Here is a 16,923-nt window from a genome sequence, read left to right as displayed (position 1 = left end):
ATCGTGATCCTGCAAAGGCTTGTCTTATTAATGCTCTTTGTGCCTGGCCGTGGGCAAAAGGAAGCTCAACATGGCGTGTGGCAGGTCACTGGGTTTACTACGTAGAGCCCTAGTCCACTACTATAGAGTACAACACTCAGCCTTACTAGTAGTAGTGCTATTATGGACTCTTAATCATCGACACTTCGGCAACAAAGCGGAACCGATGGCAGTGCCTTTTGCTGTTCACTCGAGGATTCCAAGGATATCGGCAAAATCATTGCCAAGGCCCCTGAAACTCATATCCACGATGCAGTTCGTACTTTTGGCTCATTGGACTGCCGGGAGCTGGCCTCTAGCTTGAAAACGAAATTGTACGGTCCTGGCGACCGTCGGTTTTTTTGCGGTAGACGCAGCTCGAGAGCTAGACCGTCCCGCCGACCTTCAAAGTTCGATGAACTTCAAACATATCCCAAGGCGTCCGTAGCTCGATGACATTGCCCGAGGTCCCTCTTGAGATTAGATGAAAGCATCAGCTCGAAAGACATTAGAATCGCTCAAACCATATGTTTATTCGCTTAGATGGGCACTTCCTCGGGCTACCTTGGGCTGCACTGGCAAGGTATGGGTGGGGACCTTGTCCCTATCAACCCCAGAACTCGAGGCGATGGTATCGAAGTCTGGTATGTCGTCACAAGTGACAAATACGCCGGATGAAGATAGACTCAGCGCCAATTACGAAATGAAGTCCTCCGGGTTGGCGCCTCTGATTACTGGCGGTATCGGTGACGGTGGCATGGTGTTATCGGATCAGCAGGCTCTGAATCATGATATTCCCGGACAAGATGTGTTCTGCAGTCTGGACTCCCAGTGGGTAGAACATCCCCTCAAGCCAAAAGTACGGTCATTCCTCAATCAATCTCAATCTGAATTGACTGTCCGGCCCTAGTCGACTTTGTTGAATCACATCCCGGCAGTTCCTGAAGCTGTATTTTGTGTCATCAACTGGGGGTCAGTCGGGCGGGATCCGAAATCCGGAGAGAACTGGACCGGGAAAGCGACGGGGAGGCACAGTCAAAGCTCGGCGGAGGGTCAATCGCGTCGGCGGGGAAGCAAGGCAGAGATGCTCTGATTGGACGCGATGCAGACAGGACCTTTCTTAACCGAGTTGAGAGGAAGTTGTCGGGATCGGGTGCGGGTGCAGGTCGGGATGGCAGCAAATCAAGAGAAGCGAAATCTCTGCTGAGTCTGGTGCTGCCCCCGGGTTGCCCCCACGCTGCCTTCCCCCTGTGTCCCCCCACGCCCCCGAACTGCAACCCCCACGCTCGCACGCTCCACCGTTTTATACAATCTTCTCCAGTTCTACACCTCAAGATGGAGACAAACGACCTGCCAGGACATCACAGACGGCTCATTCCCATTCAACCGGGAGACCGCTTTGCCGAGAGACAGCCATATTGGCCCTGGTTGTCGACCCTGGTCCCGGCGCTGTCTCCCCATACGGTAGCCGGTCCACTCTGCAGCTGCAGTCTCCGCTTGATGCGTTGGGAACTTGGGACATGAGGGGACCGGGGTTTGACTGACGGAGAAGTCCCGACCCTGGCTCCAGGAAACAAATAAATTCTGCCCCCCCGTAACCCCATATCCGGGGTTCGCTCTTCCCCAGAGACTTCATCCCACTTTCTCCTCTCCTTCCTCATCTCAATCTCTGTCTGGCAGGCACCAGGACCATGACCGACGACATCAAACCCGGCTCTGAGGCAGCCCAGATCGAGAAGCCTACCATTGAGACAATGGAGGGTGCTCACACCCCAGGCACACTGTCGGATCCGGCACATCGCGCAAATGTAGAGAAGAGCATGAAGCGGAAGCTGGACGCCCGTTGTTCGCTCTTTGTTCTTATCTACATCATGAACTACCTTGACCGCAATAACATGGCCGCCGCCCGTCTCAAGGGTCTCCAGCAGGATCTGGACATGAATTACGACGAATACGCCACTTGTTTGAGTATTCTGTACGTTGGTTACATCCTGATGCAGGTTCCATCAAACATCTTCATCAACCGCATCTCTCGACCCTCAATCTATATCTCAGTTATCATGCTCCTCTGGGGCCTCGTCTCAACTCTGTCGGGCGTTGTCCACAACTTCTCTGGAATGGTCGCCATCCGTTTCTTCCTCGGCTTCGTGGAAGCTGCCTTTTTGCCTGGTGCTTTGATGATTCTGTCAAAGTGGTACACTCGCCGAGAGCTCACGAAACGAAACGCCATTCTCTTCTGCGGAAACCTCATCTCCAATGCCTTTTCGGCTCTCGTCGGCGCTGGTGTTCTTTCGAACATGCAGGGCACTCTTGGTCACGCAGCATGGCGTTGGCTTTTCTGGAGTACGTCCCCATCATGCCCACCTCAAAGTGCATCCACTAACATATCTTCTAGTTGAGGGCGCCGCCACAATGTTTATTGCCATTTGCGCGGGATTCATCCTCCCCGATCTGCCCACCAACACCCGCGGTTTCACCATGGAAGAGCTCGAAGTCGCTCAGCTCCGCATGACCGAGGATGTCGGCGAGGCTGATGTTGACTCTGAGGACCAGGGGCCCTGGGATGGTCTATTCATGGCCATCAAGGATATCAAGAGCTATATCATGATGATTACCTTTACCGCTTACGTCGTTGGTCTTTCGTTCAACGCTTTCTTCGTAAGTTCCTAGATATAATCTCGTTGTCATGCAGTCTAACGACGTGATATCAGCCCTCTCTCACCGAGACCCTTGGTTTCGGATACGTGCCCACTCTGCTCATGAGCGCTCCCCCATGGGTCTTCTCTTGCTTCTTCTCCCTCGGCGTTGCCTATAGCTCTGATCGGTTCCAGGAGAAGGTATGTCACGCTTCACCTAACTGCATCTAGCCATGGCTAATTGGAATCCCAGTTCTGGCACATTGTCGGCCCCATCCTCGTCGGCCTCGTCGGCTTCGTAATCAGCATGTCAACACTGAACGTCGCAGCGCGCTACGTCGCTCTCTTCCTCCAGGCCTCCTCTTACGCTGGGTATGTTCCTAAGGTCAATCCCGCGCCACCAACCCATTCAATTACTAATGATGTTACAGCTTCATCGTCTTCTACTCCTGGATCTCCTCCTCCTTCCCCCGTCCCCCCGCAAAGCGCGCCGTCGCAATCGCCCTCATTAACGCCTTCAGTCAGCTCGGCAACGTAGCTGGCAGTTATGTCTGGGATCTCAGCGAGAATGGGTACAGGAAGAGCTACGGCATTGTCACGGCTATGTTCGGCGTGACTATTGTCGGGTGCTTGATCTTCAAGTTTGTGCTGGAGGGGTTGAATAGGAAGTTGGCTGAGGCGGAGATTGCGGATGTTAGTGCTGGACGCGCGGTTGCGGGGGGTGTTGATCATGGTGAGCGTGGTGCTGGTGCGGATGAGAGTTTGAGGATGCAAAAGGGGTTCCGGTATCTAGTATAAGCGTGCTGGGGGTTGGCTCCCGATTGAAGGGCTTTTTGGTATTTGGTTGTTCGCCTTGCGGGTGGGTGGGTTCCCGTACGTATATAATTCCGTTGAGAATTGTTGTCGAAATATTATCATGTCATGAGTATCATGCCGATCACGAACATGAGGATAACTGAATACCTCAAAGAAAATATAAATCAAATCACAAGGAATCGATTGGGTGATACTATATGCGCCGCGGCCTGATCCTGCCTATTTGACGCGGAGCTGACACCAATTTAAAAGGAAGGCGCGATCGAGCCCCGCCCAAGCCCGGGCCCGGGCCAGCGTCAGGGCTCTGCATGAAATAGGAAGGAGCGGCGATTGGCGGGCAGATGCAGCCTGAGGTGCCACCATATACGATAGTACTTACCACCAGGTCTAACAGATCTGGTAGAAGAATAATAGTGTTTAATCTTACCTATTCTGGATTCTATACCTTGTATCTATAGTTATATAGGGACACAGTATATATTTCCAATGCACGCATGAATTTTCAGCTCGCCAATGGAGAAACCAATAAGGATATCGTACAGGTCCAAACCAAAGCGCAAAAGAGAAAGAAACGAGCCCAGAAGGAGTAGAATATACAGATATCAAAAGGGATATGGTAAAGTAAAGTAAAGTAAAATAGAATGAAACGAAAGAGGTATCGGGATTTTGGAGATAGGTGGTTTCAGTTCATATCCAAGTGGAAAGAAAAAAGAAAGAAAAGGTGAAGGAGAGAAGAAGCAAGCCAGACTAAAAGATTTAACGTAATGTGAAACCAATTAGGGCTTATGCAAACATGGTCAAAATGTAGAAGGTGAAAAGGGAAAGGTAGAAAGGAAGGGAGTATAATGTCCAGACATTACAAATATGAGCAGAGTGGGTATAGGTAAAATGAGAATGAAGAAAGATCACTCCTCATGAACAGGCTGGTCGTTTCTGAAATCAAGACGACTGGCTTTTCGCCCGAGACCAACACCTTTGAGCAAGCTGAAGCGCTTCATCACGGAGTCTCGCACGCCTCCTCCGCCCGTCCCTGAAGAGCTATTGGTCGTGGCACCGGGGCTGCGAAGCTCGGGACTGCGGATGGAAGATGGACTTTTGAGCGACGCTGCGTCGCTTCGAGTCACTGGTCGCGGGTGCTCGGTTACTGAAGGGATGGTTGACCACCCGCCCTTGGGACTCGTTACGACTGTTGGTGTTGGGCGGGCCTCCGTAGTGCCATTGGGACGGGACGAGGCGTGGCTGACGTTGTCTGTGGATTTGTCGGCAACGCTGCGAGACGCGCTTTCAGATCGCTGCCTCTTCTGTGAGTGGCTTCTCTTGTGAGATTTGGCGTCTTCTCCGGTGGTGCTGTTGCTTATAGACAGAGAGGAGGTATGCTTTTGTAAGACCTCGCCGAAGAAACTCCGTCGTTTGTGGTTGGTGTCCCGCGACTGATTAGTCGTTCGACTGTGAATCGTAGCAGTGTCATCGAGCTCAGCCTCTTCTTTACCGGATGGAGTAGGTACATGACCGTTAACTTTGCCGTTCGGCTGTCCCTGGATTGTGGCGACAGAATTGCTTGCTCCGTGATTTGAGCGTTTGAACGGGTTCATGATGCTAATTCGATGGCTAACAGATTGCTTCCGCGAGCCTCCGCGGACATGGCCGCTCTTCCGGGAGTTGCGAATCAATTCCTGCTCTGGGCTGATGGACCGCGGAAGTGCAGTCACCTGAGGGCTCCGCGACGAGTTCGGAGACTGGCTTGAAGGCAACGAGGGGGGAACAGTCTCCACAGGACGAAGAGACGAGAGTTCCGCTGAGAATGCTTGCTCGAAACGGCGAGTGAGCTCGGTCTGTGTAGCTTGGTGTGCTGGTCGCGAGTACAGTGCGAGAGCGTGCTTAATCGCCAAGGCATGATCAATGAGAGCCACGGCAAGGGCGTTTTGCATCGGATCGGGTGGCTTTGGCGTGTTTGCATCTTCTTCCTCTTCCCCGTCGTCCTCGTTGTCATCGGTCAAGAACAAACGGTACTGAGCGACACAGCTTACAGAGGCGGAGCTGTTGTCTAATAATTGTTCCAAAGCCTCCGTCAAATTCGTCAGACTCATGTCTTCACCAGATGCCGCGCGTCTGTAGAGCAAGTATAACTCTTGTGTCTTGCGCCAAGTCCGTTCAAGAGCCGTCTGCAGAGGTGATAGCGCAACCTCTTCAGTACTGATCACCTCGCTTCTGCGGAGGATGTTAGGGAAAGGCTCGGAAGTGGTGTAGAGAACCTTCTCCACCCACTGCTCCTGAACATCAGCATCGCGGATGTGTCTTCTCAACGTGGAGCTGAATCGCGTGGGCTCCGAAATCAAAAGGTGATCTCGGACAGATGGCGGAATTTTGGATCGCTGATAAACTGGGTGGTTCATGTCCCGGTGCACACTGACTGGGCTGATGAACAAGAATTGGCCTTCGTAATCATGGATCTCACCAGAGGACAGGACCTGCGCAGCAGGGTGCTCCTTTTGCATACGATCGATTAGCGTAGCCATGCGCTCTGTCGGCGCACATTCAACAATGAACTCCTTGTCACGTAAAGTCGCTGGGAACCCGAGGCCTTTGTACAAGATCCGGAAGTAGCGCGGGAACTGCTTGTCTTCTTTTGCGATGGAATCGTGGATCTTCGCCATGGAGCTCTGGGCTCGCGAGAGCTTGGCGAAATCCATAACTGTATCTTCGTAGTGCAGAACAAGCTCCTTGTAGCAAGCCAGCGCATGGGTCCAAGCCTCGGCGTCCTCAAAGTAATGAATGATCGAGAAGTAGAGCGACTCCTTCCTTTCAAAGGGAGTTTGTTCGGGGAATGGAGGGTTGATGAGCTCAGGGATAGACCTTCTGGGATCCCAGTCGTACAAGTCCGCATGGAATTGGAGTGCAAGGCCGGCCTCGGTGAAATTGCCTGCGGCAGCCTGGACGTTGGCGAGTTCGTGGACATAGCGAATGAAGATATCCTCCCGGCCCATATCTTTCATGTACTCCATTAGTCGAAGAGTATGCAAGCTTTCGGCCATGGAGCCACCTTGAGACGCAACGAAAAGATCAAGAAGCTCATCCACAGTCGCGATGAGAGCCTTGACTGCCTTGGCGAGATCCTCATCGAATGCGTCGCAACCAACGAACCGGTCAAGCAGTTCCCCAATGAAAAGCTTCTGGATAACACCCTCGCTCATGTTCTTTGTCTTGAACAAATTGTCCAAGCTGGAGATTATCTCAGTCTCGATGATAGACAAGTCCTGATTCAGATCCCATTCGCTGATAATCATGGTTCGTAAGATATCGACAGCGACATGGCGAAGCCCCTCATGCACACTGAGACAGAGCTCAATGATAGGTGCCACGAGATTCGGAACGTATTGCACCTGGTAACCGCCAAGCTTCTTCAATCCGTAGCGCTCTCTCTCTTCCTCAGCAGTCTCCCAGCCAATCGCTTCCCAGGTAGAGTGCAACAAGTCCGCACCTTGTTCTCGAACATCGCCAGCGATCTTCCAGATAGTGCGCCGTTTTTGCTCTGGAACTGTCTCCAAGGCAAGCGCATCGCTTGACACAACCTTGAGTAACGTCATGAAGAAGGATTCCCATATCCTGGTATCGAATGTTTCTGCATCGTCCGGAGGAGGGAGCAGTTTGTCGATCATTAGCGAAGCAAGGTATTCGAGGCTCTTCACGGTCGCCCTGTGGTTGTAGACATGGATGCTGAACCAGCTTTCTGGATAGGCTTCGCAATTCAATATGGAAGTATGAACCTCAAACGCCTGAGTGAGGAAATTGGTGAGCTCTAGACCCTTCAATCGCAACCGCTTTGGATTGGGTATTGCCGCAGTTGCAGCCATGATAGCTGATAGCTCCACGAGAACCTCATCGAACTTCTGGCTAGTCTTTGACGATTTGAGCTGGAACGGGAATGTTTTGCTGAAGAGAAGAGACAAGTATTCCGTATCGTCCACGCCATCAGGAATGATAGAGTAGTACGAGGAGATGATTTTCGGCATGAACGCGTAGAGATGCGGATCCGGCTGGGTCAACAACTCTGCCACAATGGCGCATACAAGACGGACTTGGTCACGATACAGATCAGAAACCGCGCCTGTCGCGCCCCAGTAGGGATCCAGCCAGCCGATGCAGCTGGAAGCGAGACCTTGTCTCTCCGTCCCAGAGCTGAAGATCTCAAGCCGCGTATAGTGCTGAATCAAAACTAGCTTATACAGAATCAACATGCCCTTGACATCAGCACAAGAATCCATGAAACTGAAAGCAATCATGATCACTTCATCTCGGCTCAGCACCCCGGAGAGTTCTGGAAGCCAGGTATGGATATGTTGAACGACAAGAGTTTTGTTGCCAACCATCGCCGGAGAAGGATTCTTCATCAGCGCCTCCAATGACTTGAAGATCGTATGCAGGTCTCTGTTGAACGTTGACTGGACTCGAGTGATGCCGATGCCCTCCTCCTTCAGTTTCTGCTGCTGTCGGGCATTGATGATGAACTTTAGCACATGCCGACCGACCTTGAAGGTAGCGCGGAGACTGCGTGAGTTTTGCAAGTCAGCGCTTCCTTGCAAGAGGCGGAGAAAACTTCGAACGAGGCATGGCGTTGCGAACGGGAAATTGAACTGGTTTTCGGTGTAGTAATCGACCAACGGGCCAAGGTTGAATCGTCGATCATGAACAATCCCAAGAACCGTGACAAGATTGTTGAAAACAAGGTCCTCATATTCCTCATTTCCGGCATTATCAACGAGGATCGAGAACAGTGCATCGAAGACACTGCTTAGCTGCTTGACGATCTCAATTTCTGGCACAAACCGAACTCTCTTCAATGTATCCAGGGTTTCATCCACAGATCGCTCCTTAAAGTTCAGTAGGCCCAGAATCACCTGATCCTGAGAGTACTCTGTGCTGCATAGATGCGTGTCGATTTGAAGGGTAGCCAGGGGCCCCGTAAGGGCCTCATCTTTCGCCGACTCGTTCTTGCCCAAAGCGCTCCAGGGAAGAGATAGGTAAGCGCCTTTACCGTTCTCGAGGCTAGAGGTGTGCTTGTCATATGCATGTAGCAGCAGAGAATGGGGCCCATCTCGTATAAAGGCTTGGTTATCCCACAAGGGCATCCAAGCCAGAGCAAACGGAAACTCGGGTGCGTCCGCAATACTCATAATCACATGGGAGCCGGGGATTTGATCAGTTGGGATGTTGAGGCGAATGGTCTGGTTCCACGGCTTGCCCTTTTCAGTGATCGTCGTCCTCCATGCGGTGTGCGCCGTTGCGTTAGACGAGGCTGGGAAAACACATTTATCGACGCGTGCCCCTGACGCGGTGCGCACTTCAAGAGTCAACTGTAGGTTGCGAAGTCCAGTATTAGCAGGCACTGCAACCTGACCGACATGAGGATGCGACAGAAGAGCCTCTGGGGGAAAGGTAGCCTGAAAGACGGTCACGTAAATATCCGACCGAGGTTTCGACGGAGCTTGCGAAAATCCGATTCTCCTGGTTTGAACGACATCGTGCAACACCGTGGGATTCTTCCGGATTAACGCGTCTGAGTCAGAGTCGACAAATGGAAAGAGGTGAAGATGAACGCGAGCAGCCCGAGCGGATCTTACATATTTGCCGCTGGGATTAGGTAGTAATGCACGAATCAACGTGTCAAAGCCGTCCGTATAGCCTTCCCCATCCTCGTTCTGGTCAGAAGGAGACCAAATATTGATTACCTGCTCAGTGTCTTTATCTTGACGGAGAGTTTGAGAGACCTCCAAGAGACCAACGCCAATCGTGCGAACCTGAGGAGACTCTTTTGGTGATTGAGCAATCGCCTTGTTGCTCGCTGTACTTCCCGAAGACTGAGGCGGATGTTTGGCAGCTTCCTTCGGTTGGTCTGAGCTCTGAATATTACGTTTGTTGGATGACCACATCATACTGCGGCGAGGTTTCAGACCCGGTCCCTTAACAGAGTTGTTCGCAGTAGAAGGCTTGGGAGACGCCGGCCCTTCACGTGAAAGTGAAGACGCAGATTGAACAGGACTGGCTGTAGAGGCAACCTCTGGTGCTCGAACACTAACGACCAGGTAAAGCTTGGATCCGCTTGCCGAGCCATCTCCAATGTCCGTACCGGACAACTCAGTGAAAAGAGTCTTGAGCTTGTTGCTCTGCCCGGAGCTAGCGAATTGTTCTGGGGACGGAATGTCTAGAATGTACGTTTCGGATAATGGCTTCAGAACTCCGGCTTCTGATAAAATGCACAAGTTCACCGCAAGAACCACAGGACCAGGGGCATTTCCTGATACAGCATTTACCTCTAAAAGCAGGTGATGAAGGGCTGCTGTGTCTGAGGCGGGAATTGGGCTGCTCTCAAGCATGCTCATCTCTGACTGGAGCTTTGCCAATTGCACGGCGGAATCGTCGCCGGTCAAAAGTCGACCCCGTTGTTCAGGGTCTCGTACAATGACCTCTCCCCCAAGTAGCTTGTTGCCTCGTACAAGCTTCCAGACGACTTCTTGCCGCAGCGCCTCCTTCTCCTTTGAGGTGAGCACGTTGTATAGAAGCTGTCGCCGAGCATAATCGAGTCCCTGAACAATCGACGACATCTCTTCCACGACCTGGTATTGCTGCGAAAGGAGCAATTCATGGAGCTTGGTGGAATGCCATTCTCGTAAGCAAGACGCGATCTCGTCGACTAGCGGCTCTGAGAAGGATGTTGGGGTTTCGTCACCGATTTTGAGCATAGGAACTGGCGCGGCTGGCCTGGGCACATCTGGATTTTGAGGGCCTACATTGACTGGCGTGAGTGGAAATGTCCCCCAGGGGCTGGTTCGCGCCCCGCGCGGAGTTGGTTGATCTTCATCCTCGGACTTTTGAATAAAGATCTGTGAGGGCTTCTCCTTTCTCGCGATCACCACGTCGGACACTTCATCGGCAGCATGCTCGTCACCCTGGGAAGAGGCCAGACTGCTTCGCACATCCACCTCGATATCCTCCGTCCTGTCGCCAACTGATGGTGCCCCGTTTCTCAAAGCCTTATTTCCATCGCTGTCACCCAAAACTTCACGAATCTCGACGCAATTGCGGGGGAAGATGCCCGAAAAGACTCGCGCCTCGAGCGCCTGTCCCTTGGTGCTCGTTAAACCTGCCAGCAAAGACGGCGGAGCAACCAAGTAACCGCGACACCATTCACCATGGTTTCCGCCTTGCTCGATTATGTATAATTCATCTCCAAGTTCTAGGGGTAGGTCGGCCGGGGTCGAAGGCTGAAAGGGGAAAATGGCAACGGCAAAAGCGATTCGAGGCAGAGGCCGCCAGGGCATGTCTGTAATCGAGGCGGTGATCTAGAACGCACCCCGCAGCTGTCTTCACGAACGGGCCGTCGTAAGGAATGGAGGGATAGCGATTCAGCGGAGGTAGGAGGGGAGCTGGAACTCTCGTTTGCTCAAGGGGACGGGCCGCGACATGCAGGTCGTCACTCGTAGGATTGGGAGGAATGTGGATATAATCGACACCGCACGGATCGCAAAAATGATTGAAGTCTCCTTGGCTAAAGATGCTGTCAATTTGAATCCTATAGGGACAGTCGAGAATCAGCTTTGCGGCGCGTTTTGAGACAAGCTCCGATAAGGGAAGCAAGATTGTTTGGGGTCGGGGAAAAGACACAGATTAACGAGCTAGGAGTGAAATTGAGAGTCCCCCCACAAGAGCCAGAAACAGCCACCCCAACAAGCAAGAGATAGATTGCCTGCCACTTCCCCTTGAGCTTGTGCGATTTCTGAGCCCCTTGGTGGTGGGCGGAGGTGGAGTCCCCAGTTGGGTGTCCTTGCTCAGCTTGGCGGGAACGGTGGAGAAGAAACAAAGAAGGGGGTGCAGAGGGAAAGCATACCAGGTTGCAAGAAAGAAAGAGAAAGGACTGGCAGAAGAAAAAGAGCGGTCGTCTGAGGGAAGCGCGCACAGGTTGGAATCGAGCGCAAGCCCTGGAGACTCGAGGGGGTTTCGAATGGGGAGAGGCGATCGAGGAGGAAAGATCCAGAAGTCGATCGTTCGTAGTAGCGGGAGGCGGAGAGTCCAGACAGATCCAATCGTCAAAGTCTTTAATATTGCCAGGGCTGGACTCAGAAAGGGCTCGTCGTCTTGAAAAGTGTTAGAAGAGCGTCGGTGTCATTGTTTGATCAACACTGCCAGAAACCTGCTGTTATACCAGGATGTTTGGTGTGGGAGCGAGCCCCTGAACCTGAAGCAACCCATGGCTCAACACTCAAACTTGGGGCTTTTCCAGCAATCAAATCCTGCCGTCCCACTAGTTCTTGTGATTGCAAGGGTCCCTGTCAACTTATCTACAGCGTGGTCTTTCAACAACCCCAGTTGTAGTGAAGCTAATGCATTGATAGTTATAAATGCATATCCAACCCAGGCGCCGGTCTATGATCCATACATGGTAAAAAACAACAGCCCAGTCGTCATGCACAAAGGGATACTGAAGAAACAGAATATTAAAAGATACATCATTACTTCCTGAACATGGCGAACGCATCCTCCTTGCGCCAGTCAAGGTCGAGTTGGCCTTCATACACCGCACGGATCATTTGCTGCGTTCGGTCGTAAGTTCGCTCATAGCGGCCCTCGCACTCACGAAGCACCTTGATTACAAGGCTCCGGCTGAGTCCAGGGTCATCTGCGTCACCAAAGTGTTTCTCAACCCGTTTCTTGAGCATATCAATTCCTCGCCGTATCTCCTTTGCATCGTAGGTTGCCAGCACCTTCTTCGCGACAGAGCGTGAATGGCTAGGTCGGCTTGCGACATCCGTGGGACTGTTGGACGCGGCAGCAAGATTTTCGACCGAGTCAAGGAAGTCGAGCAACTTTCCAAGTGGTCGGTGAATCACGGAGTCTAGGTAGAGCTTCATGTGCTCCTCCAAGTCTTCCTGCGCTCGATCGCGCCACCGTTCCAGCACCGGCAAATTTCGGACGTCAACTTCCTCAATATAATGGTTCATATTCTCGATCAAGAGAATGTGGTAGTTCAATATTTCCTTGTCTTCTGGGTCGCCAGTGCTAGCGGACGCTGCGACCGCCATGGATTGACCTGGCGCCTCTTTCGCGATAAATTTGAGTGACTCCCACATCGCCCGATTAATACGGTCATAGGCCTCATTGACGCTGATGCGGACGTCGTAAAACTCCTGAGACGGATCGGAAAGCATGTTCTCTACCGCAGCAGAGAAGTTAGGGAAGACTCGCATGAACGAGATGACGCCTTTTCGCTTGTTGATTTTGACCTTGGTCTCTTCAATGCCACGGATTTGTTCGTCAACAAACCGGTTGAAGAGACCGACGAGGCGAGAGTGCAGTTTCTGAAGCGAGTGAACAATGAAATCTTGGTTGGTATCTTCAAACTCTGCAATGGACTTTTCCATGGCAAATAGAATACCAATCCCTTGACTGTGATCAATGTCAGCTTGAGAGGCCATGTGAGAGTGTAACTAAACCAAACTTACAGAGGATCCGCCTTGATAGACCAGTCCACGAGGTTTTGCATGTCGGTGGGCCAGAATGAATAAAGTTCGTCCATGGCCTGTTCAACTTTCCGGGCCATACTACGGTCCGGATCGGGCGATTGTTTGACGGTGAAGTCTGGAACTACACGCTCGTCCGGACTTCCCGAGGCCACGATGTCTGCGAAATCCGTGTTCGAGAGTGACGACAAATGGAAGAATGGCACGATGAAGTTTTGTTCCTCCGAGATCATCTGAACCGTCTCGTAAAGTGTGCCCGCAAACACTTCAAATGGATCAAGCTTTCCGTGCTGTTTTTCACCCACGGATAGCCTAAACCCCGTTGCAGCAGCTCTAATGGTCTTGCCTCTTCTTACAGTTAGTTTTCTGGCCGCCGTCGTGATACCTTCAGCTTCCTTCTCCTTATCCTGATGGGTGAACAGAAGCTCCTGTTCCTCGCCAGTGATTTTCCTGGCCGTCTTCTTCCACGCCATGTTATTGTCACGGAATTCGGCTTGGTAGGATTGTTTCGCCTGCTGTTCGTACAGAGTAATCAAGCCTTGCCACTCAGTCCCATTCACTTCCCTAGCGAAGAGCATCAAAGCGTTGTAAACCCATAGCTCGCGGCGAGAGTAAGCTCTGGCCGAACCATCTAACTTCAAGGGATCTTTTCGAGATTTCGACGCGGCATCAGCTCTTTTCTGTTCCGCTGCTTGATAAGCAACACCCATGAACTGGCTGAGTCGCTGGAGGAAAGTAGAGGAATGAAAGCGGTATTCTTCCTTTTTGTCCTTGATGGCGCGCATCTGCCCAATCTCGGTATCGGCGTAGACGCCTACAGTATCATGACCTCCGGCAGCATCCAGTCGCTTCTTGTTGTGCCAGATTTCGGGATCAATCGTCAGCATCGCTTTGTATAATGTGGAGAGCGCGCTCTCGGTGTCCCTAAGTCCATCTGGATTGCTAAGCGAGGCCTCCTTCAAGGGTTGCAGTTCCCTCGAGGAGATGGAAAGCGTCTTTAGCAGTGTCTGTAGCTCGCTGTGAAGGAGCTTCTGGTTGGCGGTCTGGACCTGTAAACCTTGTGACTGGGTTTCGATATATGATACGTCTTCGCGGAGAGTCTATTTTTGAGTGAGCAAAGCAGACATGTAGCGTGAAACAGGAATGAGAACTTACATTGAGTTCGTGTGAGTACAAAGTAAGGAGGTTATCTAGCTCCTCGCACTCATCAATAGTCTTGTCGATAAGCTTAGCCAGTTGATCAACTTTGCCTTCTTGTTGCTCAAGGTTACCAAGCCAGCTTGTAGCCTCGACTCGCCCAATCTCTCGACGAACATCTGCTTCAAGGTCTTCGATTTTCTTTTCGTCTGTGAGACGGCCATTCCAGCCAAGGTCGGTCAAAATATCATCAAAGTCCACTCCGCGGCCTACAATAATGTTCGGGTCAAGCCCAAGTGCTTGACAGTATTTGATTGTATTATCGTCATGACGTCGGCGTCGGCGATCACGCGGCGAGGGCGACACGGAACGTGACCTGTCTTTTTGAACAGACACTGCTCCTGGCGTATCTTTAGCGACGTCCAAAGGCTCCACGGTAGCATCAGAAATAGCCTCGGTGACCTGAACCTGTGGTGGTTCCGGTACAGCCTTTGGCGGCGGCTCTGGTATAGCTGGCACATCTACCGGCGGGGTTGTTGTGGGTTCTTGAGGCAATGAAGGAACGGCAGCCGTTTCCGGAACACGCTCCTCAGATTTTATGGCCTTGACAGAGTCCTCTGCCTTCTGAGCGAGGGATGGCGCAGGCACGACGCCCGTAATGCCATCGGGTCCTTCTGACGCGGCTTGTTTCTTTGCTGCAGCTAAAAGTCTTTCGCCAGCACCTCCGGCCCGCGGCTTGAAAGCTCCATTGAATGCACCATATGCGTTGGCTGCCTTGCGGAATGCACCGGCCACATCTTTGTTTGACTTCTTCTTGATCATTGGTCCAAGGCCTGGTCGATGGGCGTCGAATGCGCCTTCGTCGTTCTCTTGAGAAACTTCTGGAGGACTAACGGGATGAGACTCTGACTTAGCCTCCGTAGCAAGTTCGTCTGGCTCTGTTGTCTTCTCTGAAACTGATTGCGCTGTCTCAACAGCCTTGGCAGTAGCATTGTTACTAGCGGATGAACCTGGACGCAATCCGGGTGGTACATCGGCAGGCTGCATATCGCTTACAGGGGATATCGGTTGGCCTGGTGGAGTAGAAATCATTGCGTTACCTGCTTTGTAAGGCGCTTCAACGCGCACCTCACTCGGAGAAAGCCCTGGAACAACTTCATCATTGGCTCGTCTAGACTCAGGTATACTTGAACTTGAACCTTGACTACGCATAATTGGACGAGGTTCCGGTATCGGCTTTCCGCTGCGTGATGATGGCGGCCGAGGCTCCGAGTGTAGGCCGGCTTCTTCGGTTTCTCTGCTTAGCTTTTCCCTCGATTGTGCCGCCTTCAAACTGGGTGGTACGTTTCTGTCCCTGGGGTCTGGATGTGGTAGCGGGTATGATCTCGGTACCCTAGGGTCAGCCGCAAGCCGCTCGACTGCTCGAGGAGGTGGCTGGTCACCCTGATCAACGGGAACCCCTGGCGGAGGGTGTTGAGGTGGTCCAAACGGAGGCGGTCCACTTTTGCTGGACTGTCCAGTAGAAGGTCTGCTCATCTGTTCTCGGCTCTTTTGAGCTCGTATGGGTAACTCTTCGTCGGTAGGTCTTCGCTTGGGTGCATCGCGACTGCGTGCACGCGCCCAGTGGGGTGACTGGGGCCGGCTTCCCTGGGACGAAGGTGGACGTGGAGGTGGGAAATCAGGATGCGATGTGCCTGGGCTGGGTCCCCTTGCGCCAGGTGGTGGTGCTGCCCCCAGAAGAAGTTGACGCTCACGCTCATCGAAACCTATGAGATTCGGTATCTTCCCGCCAGTGTATTTCTTATAGATTTTGACCAAGCTGCCTATGAAGAAATCCTTCTCCTTTGGCGTTTTGGCGTGCCAGTAGTAAGGCTTTCCAACATTAACCACAAAACCGACATTCGACGCCCATTGCTTTTGCTGTTCTTCGAGCGGGGTAGACGGCACCCACGCGTTGAAGGATTGAATCGAAGATAGGTCGTCCAACATCCATGTTTTCCCAATTGAGAACGAGCCGTCGTTATTTTCTCTAGCTTTGTGCATGCGGACTCTTCCAGACCGCCTTACAGCGACAACAATGACTCGGGCCTTCTTGTTCTCAGGAGGCGCATTCGGTGGGGCGGGGCTGGAAGGGTATGCGCCATCTTCTAGGATTCGAACGTGGGTAATGTAGGACTCGACCACTAATATGAGGAGTAAAGTGTCAGTTCAACTTCTGGATATGAAATCAACGGAACTTGTCCTGCTGTGAGCGTGCCTCCATCGTTGAGGCTCAATCAACGAGGCGAGGAACAGCCGCATATAATACTCGGAACGCAGGGGTTATTGTAAACATACGGGCGCCATCGGTGTCCTTCTTTGCAAAGCAACTTTGGGTGATCCTCCGCTTTTCGTCCTCGAACTTCTCCGCCCTCGACACCCCATCACCAGAGCCGCCATGTCCACCATTCCGACTCTCAGCGCCGCGGCGAGGATCTCTTTGAGGCGGAATGTTGGCCGGAGGACCCCTCGGGCGGTCGTAGTCATTCATACTCGTGGTTCAAGTCGCCGGTTGCCTGGATCACTCAGGAGGTATCGGAAGCTAGGGGAACATGATCGAGAGTGCTGGAGAATGGAGGTCGAGTGCGCAGTTAGATAACTAAGCACAACCGAGTAACCAGAGGTCCTGTTCGAGCTGGATTCGGAAAAGGCGAGAACGCAAGAGCGGGGGCAGAACCGCATATCAAAGCCCGTGCAAAATGGAGGAACGATCACAGCGGGTTCATTAGCTCATTACTGCCGACTGGGGATGGAGGCGGCGGAGA

The 16,923-nt window shown here is 52.3% G+C and overlaps 3 protein-coding genes across 3 annotated transcripts; 1 reads left to right on the top strand and 2 right to left on the bottom strand.

The window, feature by feature from the left end:
- Positions 1-1,709: 1,709 nt before the first annotated feature.
- On the top strand, positions 1,710-3,452 carry BDV17DRAFT_281918 (major facilitator superfamily domain-containing protein; the record flags this gene model as incomplete). Its single annotated transcript, XM_073760114.1, has 5 exons — positions 1,710-2,361; positions 2,414-2,676; positions 2,730-2,855; positions 2,908-3,026; positions 3,086-3,452. The coding sequence occupies 5 exons, from the start codon at positions 1,710-1,712 to the stop codon at positions 3,450-3,452; spliced, it is 1,527 nt and encodes a 508-aa protein (XP_073615426.1).
- A 700-nt stretch (positions 3,453-4,152) lies between these two features.
- Positions 4,153-11,042, bottom strand: BDV17DRAFT_93307 (guanine nucleotide exchange factor DCK1). The gene has a single exon (XM_073765370.1). The coding sequence runs from the start codon at positions 10,784-10,786 to the stop codon at positions 4,376-4,378; it is 6,411 nt and encodes a 2,136-aa protein (XP_073615425.1). The 5' UTR covers positions 10,787-11,042; the 3' UTR covers positions 4,153-4,375.
- An 811-nt stretch (positions 11,043-11,853) lies between these two features.
- Positions 11,854-16,864, bottom strand: BDV17DRAFT_93302 (GTP-Rho binding exocyst subunit SEC3). The gene is made up of 4 exons (XM_073765369.1): positions 16,457-16,864; positions 14,138-16,302; positions 12,965-14,082; positions 11,854-12,908 (listed from the first exon to the last, which is right to left on the bottom strand). Exons 1-4 carry the CDS (start codon positions 16,647-16,649, stop codon positions 11,975-11,977), a joined length of 4,410 nt encoding a protein of 1,469 aa, XP_073615424.1. The 5' UTR covers positions 16,650-16,864; the 3' UTR covers positions 11,854-11,974.
- Positions 16,865-16,923: the final 59 nt, after the last annotated feature.

Source organism: Aspergillus undulatus (assembly GCF_047715775.1).
Source record: "Aspergillus undulatus strain CBS 261.88 unplaced genomic scaffold BDV17scaffold_25, whole genome shotgun sequence".
Lineage (NCBI taxonomy): Eukaryota > Fungi > Ascomycota > Eurotiomycetes > Eurotiales > Aspergillaceae > Aspergillus > Aspergillus undulatus.
This window is presented reverse-complemented; position numbering and strand designations above follow the sequence as displayed.